We start from the raw sequence: 16,015 nt of genomic DNA, 5'->3' as shown, positions 1-16,015 counted from the left end.
ATTTTAATATCATAACTTTTTAATTTTGTTTCTAATATAGTTCATATAGCTTCCATGTGAAGATTTTGAAAATATAAAGTTTACTGCTTTCAAATTAGACTTACATCACTAGCAATATTTCTTGAACTTTTTGCAGCAACAATTGGAATAGCATCTGTTCTCAAATCATAACCCTTAGCGAGAGTTTTCTTCCAGTCTGCTTTATAATAAGCCTTGAAAAAAAAGAAATATTATTTTATTATTTAACAAAATTAAAAGAATGAAACAAGATGCCAAAATCTTTCTTATAAAACATGTCATACTTCACACCTTTCTATTGAGAGAATTTGCGGAGTTAGGGCTATTAGTTCATCTTTTTTGTATCTATCAGAGCCTTTTTTAAAAACATCAGTAACTACACAGTATGATCTCAACTGCTTTAAAAATATATATGTTGGCATAACAAAGCAACTGAAATGTAATGCTTTAAATGTGGAATGACAGATTTTAATTTTTTCATAATTTTTTATATTTCCAACTTTTCTATAATAAGCATGTAATAGTTTTATTTTCTTGTACTTTTAATAATAAAACATTTTAATTTACAGAAAGGCATTTAATATTAAAATTAAAATTTCAGATGTATTACCATCCAGTTTTAATTGACCTTCATGTCTAAATATTACTTATAACAGCAGAGAAAAATTCTAAGTAAACCAAAAGCATAGAAATGAGCACCAAAAAATTGTTTATTTGGAGATCCAAAGAGCCTAAAAAATTAGGAAGAGTGACTAAGGTATCTTTTAAGAAATTAACACTTTTCTTAAGGTTTGATTATGTTTTTAAATTAAAATTTACCAACTTAAAAAAAAACAACCCAAGCAAAAGGAAACAATTCATAAGAGTAAATTTAAACATCACTACCAATTAGGTATCTAGACTACCTGAGAGAGATGTTCGTTACATATAAAAAAGAGTTTCTAAAGAAAATGACAGTAAACTTTTTAAAGAAATTTTAACAAATAACTGAAACAACAGTTAAATAAAGCAAAATTAACTTTACTACAGACTATGCACTACTGTATTTTCCTATCTTGGCTATCCCATTTTGTTCTTTTTTTTTTTTAATGGAACACAACCTACTAGATTGATTTTATAACTCACTAATGAGTCATAGCCCATAGTTTGGAAAAGCCTGCATTAAGTGAAATGTTATGGTAGCCTCATATCCTATGACTAGAGGCCTGGTGCATGAAATTCATACACTTGTGTGTGAGGGGGTCCCTCAGCCCAGCCTGCACCCTCTCGCAGTCCGGGAGTCCTCAGATGATGTCTGATTGACATCAGTTGGACATCCTTAGCACTGCCATGAAGGTGGGAGAGGCTCCCCTCACTGCCACTGAGCTCACCAGCTGTGAGCCTGGCTCAGGACTTCTGGCTAAGCGGCACTCCCTCTGTGGGAGTGCACTCACCACCAGGGGGCAGCTCCTGCATTGAGCATCTGCCCCCTGGTGGTCAGGGCACATCATAGCAACTGGTCATTCAGCCGTTCAGTCAATTTGCACATTAGCCTTTTATTATATAGAATAAGAGTCTGATCTGAGGACTGTTGATTGGCCTCTGTACACAGAGGGCAAGGAGGGACTGAAGAAAGAGGCAGGTCACTCCAGATTGGTAGGTACCTAAGCAAGGGAGCTTATGTATGAGGTCTGTCTTCGGTGGCCTCATAGTAGACCTCTGCACCCACCCATTAGAATTTTAAAAGTTTATATAGAGAATCTAACAGGGTTTAGGCACTCATACCATCCAGGTGGTCTCAACAACACATTGCTCTCATAAGGCCATGCCCTTGAAAATGGCTCCCATTGTGGAAACAGGCAGAACATACATTCCTAGGACAGGGGAGTGGGTGATCAGCCTGCAATTGCCCGGGTCCAGCTAAGGGCCAACTGGCAGTCACAGCTTCTCTATGACCTCCTCTAACAGAAATTCAATGGGGCCCAACTCGGTTTATTCCCCTTAAAAATTCTAAGTTCAACCGTTACCCAGAACTGGAAAGGAAAGGCCCCCATTAGCAATGTTAGACTATCACCAGGGAAAGTACTCACATCGCTCATGTTGAGGGCGTTGACCTTGGCTTGAATAAACTGAGGCAATTCGGGGTCTATCGTGTACTTGTGCTTCAGTTTCTCCCCCTCCACCTTGTAGTTCAACTGAAAACAAAGGAGGCAGCATGCAAACGTCATTAGCCGACAAAATGTAGGTTTCCTTAAGCACATACTCCCTTAAAAAGCAAGACTGTCATTTGTGTTTTTCCATACATAGGCGTACCCCAGAGTTATTGTGGGTTAAGTTCCAGACCACTGCAATCAAGTGAGTATCACAGTAAAGTGAGTGACATGAATTTTCTGGTTTCCCAGTGCACATAACAGTTATATTTACCCTATACTATAATTTATTAAGTGTGCAATAGCACTATGTCTAAAAAACAATGTTTATACCTTAAATTAAAAAGGCTTTATTGCTAAAAAAAAAAATGCTAATCATCATCTGAGTCTTCAGTGAGCCCTAATCTTCTTGCTGGTGGAGGGTATTACCTTCCATTTGTAGAAAACGCAGTATCTTCAAAGCATAAAAAAGCACAATAAAACGGGTGTGCCTATATAAGGCAAATACCTAAACTATCATACAGAGGGGTTATTAGTAGTGTAGTCATTGGCTCATTTCACCAATAATTATTGGACAGCGCTGTGGGCCAAGTAAGGTGGTAAGTTCTGTGTTTAAAGAGTTGAAAAAGGCAGACCTGTATTTTTGGAGCTTACAGACCAGTACAAGAGACAGAGAATAAACACATGAATTACAAGGTAGAGTGAGAATTTATGATGTGTTGTAAATAAAATAACTTTAGGAAAGAAACAAGGGTGGTCAGCAAAGGCTCTCTAAGGAGGTAATTGAAGATAAGGGAGGGGTCCAAGCAGAAGAAGAGCATTCAGGGCCCTGAGTCTGGAAAGGGTGTGGCCTGAGAGGCACCGAAGGCAGCCCTGGGTTACAGGGGCTGGAGATACGGGGCTGGAGTGGCTGAGGAGGGCCAGAGCTCAGGCAGGATAGGGAGTAGGGCCTCCCAGACGAGTTAATATTTTTAGATTTTATTTTCAGTTCCAGAAGTTACTAAGGTTTTTAACTATAAGAGGGATGTGATTTGAGCTAAGATGGTCTCTCTGGTTGTAGTGTGTGCCTAGGGCGTGGACTCCAGATACCAGATGACTATAGTTGTCCACAGGAGAGATATGGAGCCAGAACTAGGTTGGTGGTGGCTGAAAGACAGAGAGGTGTTGGACAGGACGGCTGAGAGATCTAGGAGACTGACTCAGCAGAGGTGTTGGGTGTAGAGTTCACACAGAGAGGCATCAGTGGCGAAGCCAGGGGCTAAAAACACAGTCTTCCCTTCTTTGCTTTTTACTTACCTCCCTCTTTCGGGTGGAGGTCATTTAAGAGAACTCTGACATTACCAAATGAGGTGAAGCACTGAGTATTGCAATCAGCCTCTGACTAAGACTAAGGGTCCAGCGAGACCCGGGCTCAGAGAGGTGACTCCCGATGATTCTGGAAGTAAACTGCTTATCTCCTTCCCAGAGGCCTCTCTCTAGATTGCCTCTCACAACATCCAGCTATTGTGCCCCGGGATGAGGACGTTATTATGCCCTTTCCCTGGGAAGCTAAGTGGAACTGTTGCAACTCAGAGCAATAAAATAGCTTGGTTTGCAATTCAGACCGAGTGATAGATAATAATACTAATTTCATTCCATATGTCTCAGGAATAGCACAGACTCCTCACTTTGGGAAAATAAAGCAGATTTGGAAGTTCTCCTTCTCCCCTCCCAGTTCTATGGATGTTCAAGTTCCAAGGTGCTTTAAAAGTACAACCTCTGAAAGCAGTTCATTTGCTAACATAGATGCAGTCTCACGTATCGAATTAAGAAGGATGTGAAGTGGCTTATCACGGGGTTATTCATCAACACACCCTTCTGAAGGGAAACCACTTACGTCACTCAGCTGTTTCGTGTTCTGCTGAGCCAGAACCATGCCCATGGAATCAGGCACGCTTGTGAATTTGATGGTATCTGGGTGCTGTCGATACTTCCTCTCATTTAATGCATCGCCTGCTTTCTTGGCCTTCTCAACCTCCAGAGAACCAATAGGGATCCAGCCAATGCCCTTGAAGAAGGTGTTATAGTCGTCCTTATACACATTCTGTAAAAGAGCAAGCTCATATGAGGAGATGTCCTAGAGAACAGCCAAGCACCGGTTCTGCCATCTGCAATCCTCTGCAGGGGAAATGAATGGCAACCTTTTCAACTCGCTCCCATCCGTAGTGGAAGCTATGGTTATGTCTGTCACGGAGCTTCTCACCCAGAATTTGGTAATGAGAAACAGCAGTGCTGTTGTTTGGGGCATTATACAACACAGAGAGAATCTGGGCCACATATTTCCACGGCTACTGCTGAAAAAATATCGTCTCTTTTGACAATAAATTGGGCTTTCCTTTTGATTTCACTGAAAACTCCCCAACTTTGAATTTCACCCACACTGTCCACCTAGGCTCTTCCTGATCTCAGCTGGGGAGAGACATTTTCATTGAGCCACAATAAAAGAACACCATTTCTTCCCTTCATAGAGGGCGATTCTTATAGACATCTGGATCCTGCGGAAGGAAAAGCCCTGAATATTAAACACCTCCCTCTGCAGCTCCCCGTGAATCATGCTGCAGTCACAAAGCCTTCCTGGCTCATTTTAGATGACTCATCACACAGATTTACATGCATGAGAGTGTGACCTTGAGGGTTTTTTTTTTAAAGTCAAAAAATAACTGCTGAATTCAGAAAGAATAAAGAATGCTCCTATTTTGCCTTATATGTATCACCATTGAAGAAAGCACCCCAGGAGCAACCATTTCCTCTTGCTGAGGATTAAGGTGGCTTATCGACTTAGTGGAATATGGCTTTCTCTGTGACCCAGAAGTTAATAAAGGCAATGTCAATGGTGACAGTAGGAGTGCAGAAAGCCAGCTTGTCCACCATGCCTTTGTTAATCTTTCAATAATTACTGTTTATTTTAAAGTACTTTTCCCCCCCAAATATCTTATTGTATTGTGAAGTCCACTAAAGTAGGAAGAAAAGATTATCCCTGAAGTACCAGCTTCTCTGGGTCTGCTCTGTCCTACATACTTACATCACTCTGAATTTGATTCGCGTTCCTGGTGTGCTGGACACTCATGGCGTCAGGTAGGTATGTGTAATGATGTATCGGTTGTTTATAATTGACGTTGGTAACAACATCCTGGGCCATCTTTGCTGCTGTGATGCTAACCATGTCCCCAGGGGTATGGTAGCTGGTTTTGGTGTTCTCATAGTTCTTCCTGTATTCACGATCAGATTGCAGCTTGGCTACGTTCATATAATGGACCAGCTTGGGATCATCCTGGAGGCTTCTAAAACCCACATGCTTGCCCTTGGCCTTCTCATAAGCTTCCTTGTATTTATACTGCAGAGGCAGAACTTGGTTAGCAAAGTCCTAGGCAATGATACTAGTAGGTGTAGCAACTCTATTCACACACAAAAGCTCTCAGAGCATTGTGACTTTCTGGAAGATTGTACAAAAATGCAAACCATATTCCCGCCCCCCCCCCCCCCCACACACACCCCAGAAAGTTCAGAGTGACAGTATTTATTTCCATCACTTCTGTGTTACAGTGGGTATCATGATACACTCAGGACCAGTTTCTTTTCTTTGTTATCAATCCTATAGATGACTTGCATTTAGAACTTTACTTAAAGCAAACTGAATTTTCACACTTACTATAAACATGACATGTTCCAAATGTAAGACCCATATCTCCTGGTTTTCCAGCAATGTGAATTCTCCTAATCCATTATATTATTGCACATCACAGATTATTAGAAATTATTGAGAAAACCTCCCATTTTCTGTTCCCATTGGCCTAGTAATAGGTAAACAACAGGTGCAGAGGAAACTCTAAAAAAACTCTACATGTGAGATGTTTGCACTCAGATCGTCTTGGGGTGGGGGTGGAAATCATTACTGTGATTTTTGTCTCAGGTTGACCTAATAGGGAGCATCAGTTTAGATGCTGCACTGGTAGGTAGCCGAGTCTTCGCCCACCCCAGTCCTCAGCAGCTCCTCTCCTGAAGCAGCTAAGATGAGTAAAGGAACTACACTGAGGGCAGGGACCACTGTGAGCTTTCCCCACCAGTAGATATCTAAAAGCTGTGCTGTCCAAAATCTCTCACTGCTGGGATCGGCAATGTGGTGCAGATTGAGCTACACTGTATGTAATAGGTCAAAACCTCAGTTTCCACATAAAAGAATTCAAATCCACCTAAACTCTGCAGATACGCAGCTTCTGCTGTTTAAGCACCGATTTATCAACAGGAGTTTGGCAGGCAAAAGGATTATCAAGTAATCTCTAGGCATGTTAGGAAAAGCTCTGTGCAAGTGCTTACAAAAAAAGAGAAGAGAATGTCATGCTTTAGACTTTCACTTCCTCCTAAAACTAGAAATGCATTTCACAGTGATGTGCACATCTTTGAGGAACTGTTTTCAGTAGCAGCCCTACAAGGAAAAGCTCTAGAATTCTTACACCCATCTCCCCTGTGGCCTGCACACATGTGTGGTTTCTTTCTTCTCTCCTCAAACCAAGATTGTAGTCTCTGGAATGGTGTGTAACAGTGAAGTGTGCAGCGGGGCGGGGAGGGGGTCGCGGATGTGAAGGGGGGAGGGAGTATGCTTTGTGAAAATGTTGTTTTTCAATTATGGGAAGAAGAATAAGTGTATGCTGTTTCTGTTATAGATAAAATGGGCATCAATTACATAAATCAAAATTACATTCTAGAAAAGTGGTTCTTTGCCCATTGGATTTATAAAATGGTGATTGCCAGCAGGGAGGGGCTGGGGGGAGGCAGAAGAAGGTAAAGGGGGGATAAATGGTGATGGAAGGCACTTGACTTGGAGTGATGAACACTCAATACAGTGTACAGATGTTGTGTTGTGGAACTGTGCACCTGAAACCTGTATAATTTTGTTAACCAGTGTCACCCTAATAAATTCAATACAAAAAAATAAAAATAAAATCTGTACATTTTATAGAACATCTTTTCAATCGTCTTAATGCAATTACAATGCAGGCAGGCACCTGAATTTAATGTTAGTGTCAGTCAGAATGTTCTCGAAAATAAATGCGGGCTGTCAGGGAAGGTGTCGGGGGAGGTAATTTGGGATATGAATCAGGGAGAAAGCCGCTGTCAGGATTATGACAGCTCTACCAAGTGGGGTCAAGTGAAAAGAATCACAAAACATGGAAAAGTGACAGTTTCTCAAAACAATATTTTGTGGAGAGTTTGAATGTCATGAATTCAACATCTTGTTTTCAATGTGATAGCATTTAAACAAGCACACATCTATTTACTTTTTAAAAAGGCAATCACCCAGATTTCACCTAGAACGTGTACTCACATCACTGGCAATGTTTCTTGACGCTTTGGCTGCAGTGATGGGAATAGCGTCTCCCAGCACATTGTTGCCCTTGGCTATTAAATCATGCCAGTCCCGTTTATAACAGACCTGGGACAGAAGAAGAAACGGGATGTCAGCATGCTGTGTACTCATCCGCTGAAGTGATTCCTCAACAGCTGGGATTGTTTTATCCCTCTGCAGATGGAAGCTAAAAGAATCTCCTAGAGCAAAATGTCACATTTTACGTAGCGTGGACTTACTGGGCTCTGCACTAATTATTCACCCACATCTGGTTTGGGCACATATTGAAGAGGGACATGAGAAACTGGAGTGGGTCCAGTTTGTAGATCTAATAAAGGTTCTGGAGACCAGGGTATGTGAGGACCAGCTGGAGAAAATGAAGTTGTTCAGTCTTATAGAAAGGTCAAGGGAAGGTCTGGTGGTAAGATCTAGCAATTTTAGGATTGTTGTTTTTTTTTAAAAAAAGGATTTTCTTTATTCTTATTTCTCTGGAGGATAATAACCTCCTCCACATGCAAAAATTAGGAAAACTAATTGGAGGTTTAGAGAACTAGATGTTAAGCTCTGCATAAAGAAGATTCCTTTATGGTGATTGTCAGGGGAAAGGGGGGTGGGGCGATAGAAAAGAATACAGGGGGATAAATGGTGTTGGAAGGAGACTTGACTTGGAATGGTGAACACACAATACCAAATACAGAAACCTATAACTTTATTAGCCAATGTCACCTCAATAAATTCAATAAAGAAGAAAAAGAAGAAGAAGAAGAAGAAGAAGAAGAAGAAGAAGAAGAAGAAGAAGAAGAAGAAGAAGAAGAAGAAGAAGCCTTTAAAGCTGTCCTACACTTTAAAAGGCCAACTCAGAGGTACAGAACCATCATCACCGGTCAGGCTGCAACCGAGACCATGTGGAAAACTGACCTAAGTAATTGTCAAGGTCCCATCATACCTTAAAATTCTATTATTTTATCACCAGTTCTGTATTTCACACCCCATCAAAGATCCTACTTACATCACTTATATTGTAAGCATTGCACTTGGCCTGTAGAAACTGAGGAAGATCAGAACTCATCGTGTATTTATGTTTCACATCTTCTCCTTTAGCTTTGTATAAGATCTGCAACACACAGCCACAATAACAAAAGGCATTACAAATAGTACAAAAAGGAAAATGCATTCGTGGCATGCTTAAAGGAGTTATTCCTAGCACAATCCCCACCATTTCTATTGTGCAAAAGTATCAAAGGTATTTTCCTGTTTTTCAGAAACTCAAGCATCTTGTTGTCTTTAGGAAGAGCCAACAACTCTGTGTATTATAATAGAGAGAAAGAATCCTTAAGAGAATAGAAATAATTTACTGCCAAAGATAAATGAAAAATAGGTTCCAACGTGAACTACACCAAAGCCAGAAAAATTCATTCTTTGCTAGAGGAGCTAATAGTTCTTAAAGTCTTGTGTTGTTTTAATTTGGGTTTGTTATTTTTAGAGAGAAAATGATGGTTAGAATTCTTTCACTTCTGCTTAAAACTTTCCACTTATAATTGTACAAGTAAAAGCATATAATAATTTTCTCGTTAAATGAAGGTGCTTATACATAAATCCAGTGTACTCAAAAGATTTACCATTTTGGATTTACCCTAACTTGTCATTTTAAAGACATCTATAGACATCATATTATATCTTCCTCTTGGTAAAAAAATGAAAAAAATTGCTCAGTTTTCTAAAACTGAACTAGAACAGGAATCACAAGGAGATTTTCAGTCTCTCCATTGTTATTTATTGTACACACCTTTATTTCCCAGGCACGTCTATATGGATCATCATGTATAAACTGGTGTGTATGTATCACAAGTAAAGTCTGAGGTGGCTGATATCTAAGTGAATCCTCAAATACTAATAAATTCTTCTAAGAATCCCAGAGCTATCCTTACTTCCTCATTGACTTTATAAACCACTTCTAAGCATTCACAGAATCTCATCAATTCTACTTTCTAAACACCTCCTTTCCCATCACTACTGCCTTAAAGCCCAAGTAAGCCTTCTGTTGGGTGTCTGTAACAGCTTTCTAATTCATCTTCTTTTTCCAATCTCTCCCTCTCCAATACAGCCTCTGTACTCTTTGTCAGATTTAAAATGCAGACATGATAATGCAACTCCATGAATTAAAAATATTCAATACATCTTGCTACTTACCCCATAATGTCTAGACTATAAATTGGCATACAAGACCCTCAATGATCAGGTTACAATCCTGAACACTTCACTGCTCTTCCATTCATTACTTCTTCACTGTCATGCTTTTCCTTCCCGAATTTTCTAGGGAAGCTCTGGTAGGCAGTTACCTCTTCCCTTGAACTTACTGAACACGTGTATCTCCTGTAGCGTTCATCTGTCTGTGTAGCAATGCTGTTCTACCCACAACTTTCTTATACTCTTGTCCTATATTCTTGTTATAGCCTGTATCTCACATATCCTTGTCTACTTAATCTTTGTACAATCATCACATAATACAGTGCCTGGCACATGGAAGGTGTTCAAAAACATTCATTCAATGAATTAATGAATGTGTGCTTTTGATGTCCCTTTGACTCTTCTATACACCAGTCTTTCCGTGAGGTTTGACTTTAGCCAGATTATATATATGACTTATGGACAGGCAGGCAAACAATGTACTAATCTCCACCAAGACATAAGTAAAAAAAGCCTCTATGATAATTATCATGGTGAAATGAGGTGCAAAATCATATACTCATGTGTATTATTTCCCTGTATTACATATAAACACTAAATATAAGGAACTTAATATAGAATTGGATATGATAAATTTGCCACAATAAAGTGTCTAGGATTTAAACTTAAAGTTAGTGTGTATGTGTGTGTGTAGTAGTAATAGTAGTAGCGGAGTAGAATTTTTTGCACCATGTCAATTTATACAATAACACAGTATTTCAAGGTAGTTAAAGAGGAAGAGGTTTCAAAAAGAAAGGTAAAAGCCAAGATAAAAGGAAAAGAAAACATTAGTGATCAAGCTAAAAAGTATTGTAATTATTAATTTTAAATTAAGGAAAAGATATTAGCTCAGAAGAATTTTTTTTTAAGTGGGTCAATATTTATTTTCTTGAATCCTCCCTCCATCCTTTGCACCCTCTGTTTTGTTGTACTCACATCACTGACTTGCTGTGTGTTCTGCTTTGCCTGGACCATAACTGGAGAGTCCACGATGCTGGTGAATTTGAGGGTGTCTGGATGCTGCCTGTACTTCTTTTCACTCAGGGCATCACCCGCCTTTTTAACCTTTTCTACATCCAGACTCCCAATAGGTATCCAGCCAATGCCTTTCATCCAGGTGTTGTAGTCTTCCTTGTAGGCATTCTAGGCAAAGGGAAAAAAGAGGAGTGAGCGCCCCAGGCAAGGGCTTCTCTCATGCAGGCTCTGACCTTGAAGGGAGATTGTCTTGTGGAGTACATGTCACTTACATCGCTCTGTATGTGCATCATGTTTTTAGACAACTCCAGGTCCATGGCATCAGGCAGGTAGGTGTAATGATGGAGTGGATGCTTATAGTTGGTATTGCTGACAATATCCTGAGCTTTCTTAGCTGCCACAACATTGAACATATCATGGGGTATGTTGAATTTCGTCTTTGTCTTCTCATAGTCATTTTTATATACCCGGTCCGATTGTATCTTGGCTACATTCATATAATGAACCAGTTTAGGATCATCTTGGAGACTTTGGAAGCCAACCATTTTCCCTTTGGCTTTTTCATAATCTTTTTTGTACTGAACCTATTAGAAACAAAAGTGGGCATATTTTAAAATGTATCAATGAAGATTTTACAGAGCAATGAGACCATGGTTTGAAGCAATTTGGCTTTCCAGAAATTACTTCAATAACCAAACAAGTAGCTACTCGCTTGTAAGTAGCCAGGTAAAATTAAAATGCTATTTTGAGCCCATTTGATTGTCTATAGCTGCTTCTGCTACCCCAGCAAGATTGGGGTAGGGGTGTTACCACTATTCATATCAATGACAAAGTAAAATAACTTCCTTCCCACTTAGATACTTGAGAGAGACAAATGAAAAGATAAATATTTCACAATCTCTACCAATGACATTGGGCTGCTAAAGAAGATCCCAAAGAGCTGGCTGTTTGATTAGTAGAATTGTAGCGGTGGTAGTAGAATTTTAAGGAGTCTGCATATTCAAAGGGAGACTCAGAGCCAGTAGTGTAAACGCTAATTGGCTCTGAATAATAGTGAGGGGAACTGAGCTTCCCTGGGGAGACCTGGGAAGAAACCTGGGAAACCGAGAAGCAGAGATGTGAGGGAAGGTTTGTGTGTATGGGGCGGGAGAGGGGAGGGGGGATGGGAAGGAGGAGGAGCGGGAAGGGGAGACTGGAGGAAGGCACCCACAGAGGAAGAGGATCAGTGAGAAATTCTGGATGGCAAGGCCTTTAGGACACAGGCATTTATTACTCAACTGTCACGTATTTACCCTGGTGCAATGTCAATTTCATTTCAAACAGTCAGTGACGTTGTGCTTGGGACTTGGGGGAAATCAAAAGCAAGGGGCTGTGTTCTGTCCCTGGATCATGCAGAGCAGAAAGAAGTAAATCCGGGGAAGAAGAATCCAGGAATCCAGAGCAATACCATCACAAACAAACCAGGAGACAGGGAATCACAACACAGAAGCCTCAGGACAACTGCAGGTACAGGAAGGGTATCCCACTTCCTACAGGACAACAGGTGGGGGCCTGAGTCCACTGTATTTAAATTTAAGAGCAAAGGGACTTCAGTTCGCAGCTGGGTAAAAGCAAGACAGCAAATGGAATCTAATGACTGACAATTGGAGGCTATAAAAATTGAAGCCGAGTCATTATTTGTAGAAGCAATAGGGAACTCATATAAATTAAGCAAGTTTTGAGACAAAATTTTACCATTAGGAGGCTGTTATACTTAAATAGTATTGAGAAGGCTAAAGGGGCTAATTCCAATGTAAACCTGATATTTGGGGGGTTAGCAATTGGAATCCATGCCAGCAAGCTCAGTGTACATTCCTGATAACCTATAATTAAATCATTACCTCCTTCCCAGAAACTGGTCTTGCAGAACCTGTTACAGAGGCCATAAAACTGTGAACAGTGCATGGCCCCGGAGGGAGGGCTATTAACGCTGGCGCCAGGACAAACCATCAGATATGGCCTGGAGACCCCCAACACCTGGGGGCTTTCTTGCAAGGCCCGTGAAAAGGACTGGAAGCATAATCCATATTTGCGGGACAAAGACCACAGGGAGATATAAAGAGAAGCCCCCTGCATATTTCTGTACTCAGATTTGGAAAGCTATTCCCTGAGTCCACTGGTGTAATTAAACAGTGCCCCTCCTTTTCTTTAAAGCGTCGCTTGGTTTTTCTTTGGTCTTCTGCAACAGTATGTAACTTATTTATTTTCACAAGGAGAATAAAGTGCATTTGTATAGAAATATTGATGAGAATTTTTAACTAGGGTGCTTGACTAGAGCTGATCAGATCTGTTTGAGGAACTTCCTTTTCTAAACAGTTTTCAACCAGACTTGCTTCCAGGTGGGTACAGCAGACCTGGGACTTTGGGATAACAAGTCCACCCCGCCCACATTAATGGTTACACACAGGTGACCACCAGCTGGACTTACGTCACTGGCCGCCTGCCTGGCAGCCTTGGCAGCCTTGATGGGAATCGCATCCGTTCTCAGGTCGTACCCCTTCTTGCTCATATCTTTCAAGTCTGCTTTGTATATATTCTGAAAGAAAAATGTCATTTAAGTATAACTCAGACCACACTTAGAAAAGACTTATCAGCAGCCCCCAGCGGAGCCCATGCACACACCTCACTGATATTGTAGGCATTGACTTTAGCCTGGATGAACTGGGGCAGGTCTGCTGGCAGGCTATATTTGTGAAGAGTTTTCTCTCCTTTGGCTTTGTAGGCAATCTGAAAGAGAAAAAACCACACGAATAAATAAACTAATAAAGTAGGAAAAAGATTTAATGGCAGAGGAAAAGAATTTTAGGGAGGGTCGCACTGCACAGGGGTGCTTCTTATGAAAGACTCTGTGTGGTCCCCATATTCAGCTGCAAACATCTGAAGGCATTCAAGGTCTTACATGCAATTACACAGGGTCTTATTTTCATGCTGGTTCAGCCTGGACAAGGCCTCCTTGGTATGTATGCACTAGGAGCCCCTGGACCTACGTTGGGGCACCTGGTGGAATTTAGCCCAGGAAGGTGTCCTGATGAAAATGTGAACGTGTAGACACTTTCCTGAGCATAAGAGAGGCTAATGCAGTCGGATACACCAACCATCTCTATTATACTCCGTGGGCTCCTAAAGGGGGTGGTGGGTAGTAGGTTTGACTATTATATGATTTTTGTCTTAGTTCTGACTTAAAATATAACTCCTCCATATGATATAGTGCTTTTATTCATCTTTCTGGTCTTTCCTAGAAATAGGTGTGTAGTGTTTCTTGTTATCAAGAGAAGCCCTTCTTACCTTCTCCTTGGAAATCAAGGTCAAAATATTGGAAGGACAGCACACAGTACATAATACTCTTAAGATATGAATTAGGTGTGCTTTGTTAATGAGAAGCTAAGGTAATTATACAGTTGCTCATGTAGTTGAGTCTCTTCAGATTCCATAATATCTACAGGTGATCAGTAGATTTGGACTACTAATGTATTTGTATTAGTTAGCATTCACGGAGACACAGATAAGATTCACACTCACATCACTCCTCTGGGCCTGGTTAATCTTAGATTGCACTGTAATTGGAGCATCTTCAATCGAAGTAAACTTGAAAGTATCTGGATGTTGGCGATATTTTTTCTGTTTGGTGAATTAAAAAAAATGAAAAACAATTATATTATTTGCACAGAAGGCTAATATATGAAAACCTTTAAAATTTATTTTGGAGAGACGTGACTTTTCCTGATTTTAAAATGTGAAAACACTAGATTTTGGGGGGGGGGTGGGCGGGGGGGGGTGAATACAATGCAAAAGCCATTATTTAAAAATTGACTTAATCTTGGATTTGTCAATACAACTTTCAGGAACCAGACTTTACTCTCTTAATTTCTTGCTTATGACACAAAAGAGGGCACTCTCAGATAAGCAGAATACAGAAAACATCCCAAATTTTTCTAAAGGATTAAGAGAAAACCATTCAGAAAGACAAGTTAGGGTTCTTTGCATTAACAAGTTCTCAGAGATGTCATTTCCCCTATCACACCATCAGCAGTTAAAGTAAAGAAGATCTCTAATTGAGTGAGGAGAAATTGGGGAATTGGGACAGTAGCTAGGGATTATTAAAAAGAAAGGAAGTGCCCTAGCTGGTTTGGCTCAGTGGATAGTCTCGGCCTGGGGACTGAAGGGTCCTGGGTTTGATTCTGGGCAAGGGCACTAGCCTGAGTTGCAGGCTTGATCCCCAGTGGGAGGCATGCAGGAGGCAGCTGATTAATGATTCTCTCTCATTATTGATGTTTCTCTCCCTCTCCCTTCCTCTCTGAAATCAATAAAAATGTATTTTTTTAAAAGAGAGGGAGTAATTTTGCTCTGCAAGCCTCAATATGGTTAGTACATAGATTGTCACTAAAGTGCTGAGAAGTCACAGGAGAGGGAACACTAGAAGGTGTTCGAATTGGGTGCTGACAACTTCTAGCTACCCTTATCCCTATATTCTTCTCCACCTATTCTCCCACAGTTGCATCACTCTTTCAACTTCAGACTTCTGACAACAATCAAGTCAGAAGAACTTCTGAAAAATTCCTGAGTAGATACAATGGTCGTCACCAAAAACAAAAGCACAAAACAACATGAACAACAAAATCTTGAGTATGGAAGACAACTCTCACTGAGCACCTCTGCCCCTTTTTTATGTAGTCTAATCTCCTTGATGATGGGTTTGCCTGGCAGTATCGGGATGTTTCACTGTAGGCAGAGAAGGGACAGATCTCGCCTGGCTGCTTTGAGACTGCAAGATCATTGTTATTTTTTCTTAGACTAAATAATAATCTATATACTACTTCACAGTCATCAAGAATATGACATAGGATATATAATACATAATCTGTAATATTCTTTATATACATTATTCATAATCACCAAAAAGTGGGAAAAAATGCACATGTGTACCAACTAGACAACCAAAATGCAACATATCCATACAAATGAATGCTACTCAATAATAAAAAGAAAGGAATTGCAGACGCATGTAGGTATATGGATGAACCTCAACGACATTATTCTAAATGAAAGATGACTGATATAAAGGAATTTTCTAGAAAAGCAGAACACTAGAGACAGAAAGCAAATGAGGGGTTGCCTGGAACTGAAGATGGGAGCAGGAATTTTACAAGGAATCATTTTGGAGAACTAGCAGAATTTTAAAGTTCGACTGTAATGATGATTGTACAACTATAGGAACCTATTAAAACTCATTTAGGGGTACACTTAA

At 40.3% G+C, this 16,015-nt stretch overlaps 1 protein-coding gene across 11 annotated transcripts in view; it reads right to left on the bottom strand.

The window, feature by feature from the left end:
* Positions 1–16,015, bottom strand: part of NEB (nebulin) — a 193,655-nt gene that overhangs the window by 138,353 nt on the left and 39,287 nt on the right. For all 11 annotated transcript variants that reach the window (XM_070423008.1, XM_070423018.1, XM_070423007.1 and 8 more), the window contains exons 30-40: positions 14,290–14,388; positions 13,393–13,497; positions 13,199–13,306; positions 11,004–11,315; positions 10,693–10,899; positions 8,540–8,644; positions 7,510–7,617; positions 5,209–5,520; positions 4,024–4,230; positions 2,088–2,192; positions 105–212 (exon numbers count right to left, since the gene is read on the bottom strand). In XM_070423008.1, the coding sequence (XP_070279109.1) occupies positions 105–212; positions 2,088–2,192; positions 4,024–4,230; positions 5,209–5,520; positions 7,510–7,617; positions 8,540–8,644; positions 10,693–10,899; positions 11,004–11,315; positions 13,199–13,306; positions 13,393–13,497; positions 14,290–14,388 (1,776 nt within the window). The remainder of the gene's footprint in view (positions 1–104; positions 213–2,087; positions 2,193–4,023; positions 4,231–5,208; positions 5,521–7,509; positions 7,618–8,539; positions 8,645–10,692; positions 10,900–11,003; positions 11,316–13,198; positions 13,307–13,392; positions 13,498–14,289; positions 14,389–16,015) is intronic.

Source organism: Myotis yumanensis, unplaced genomic scaffold (genome assembly GCF_028538775.1).
Source record: "Myotis yumanensis isolate MYYU_CA2020_CCGP unplaced genomic scaffold, mMyoYum1.0.hap1 SCAF_8, whole genome shotgun sequence".
Taxonomy (NCBI): domain Eukaryota; kingdom Metazoa; phylum Chordata; class Mammalia; order Chiroptera; family Vespertilionidae; genus Myotis; species Myotis yumanensis.
This window is presented reverse-complemented; position numbering and strand designations above follow the sequence as displayed.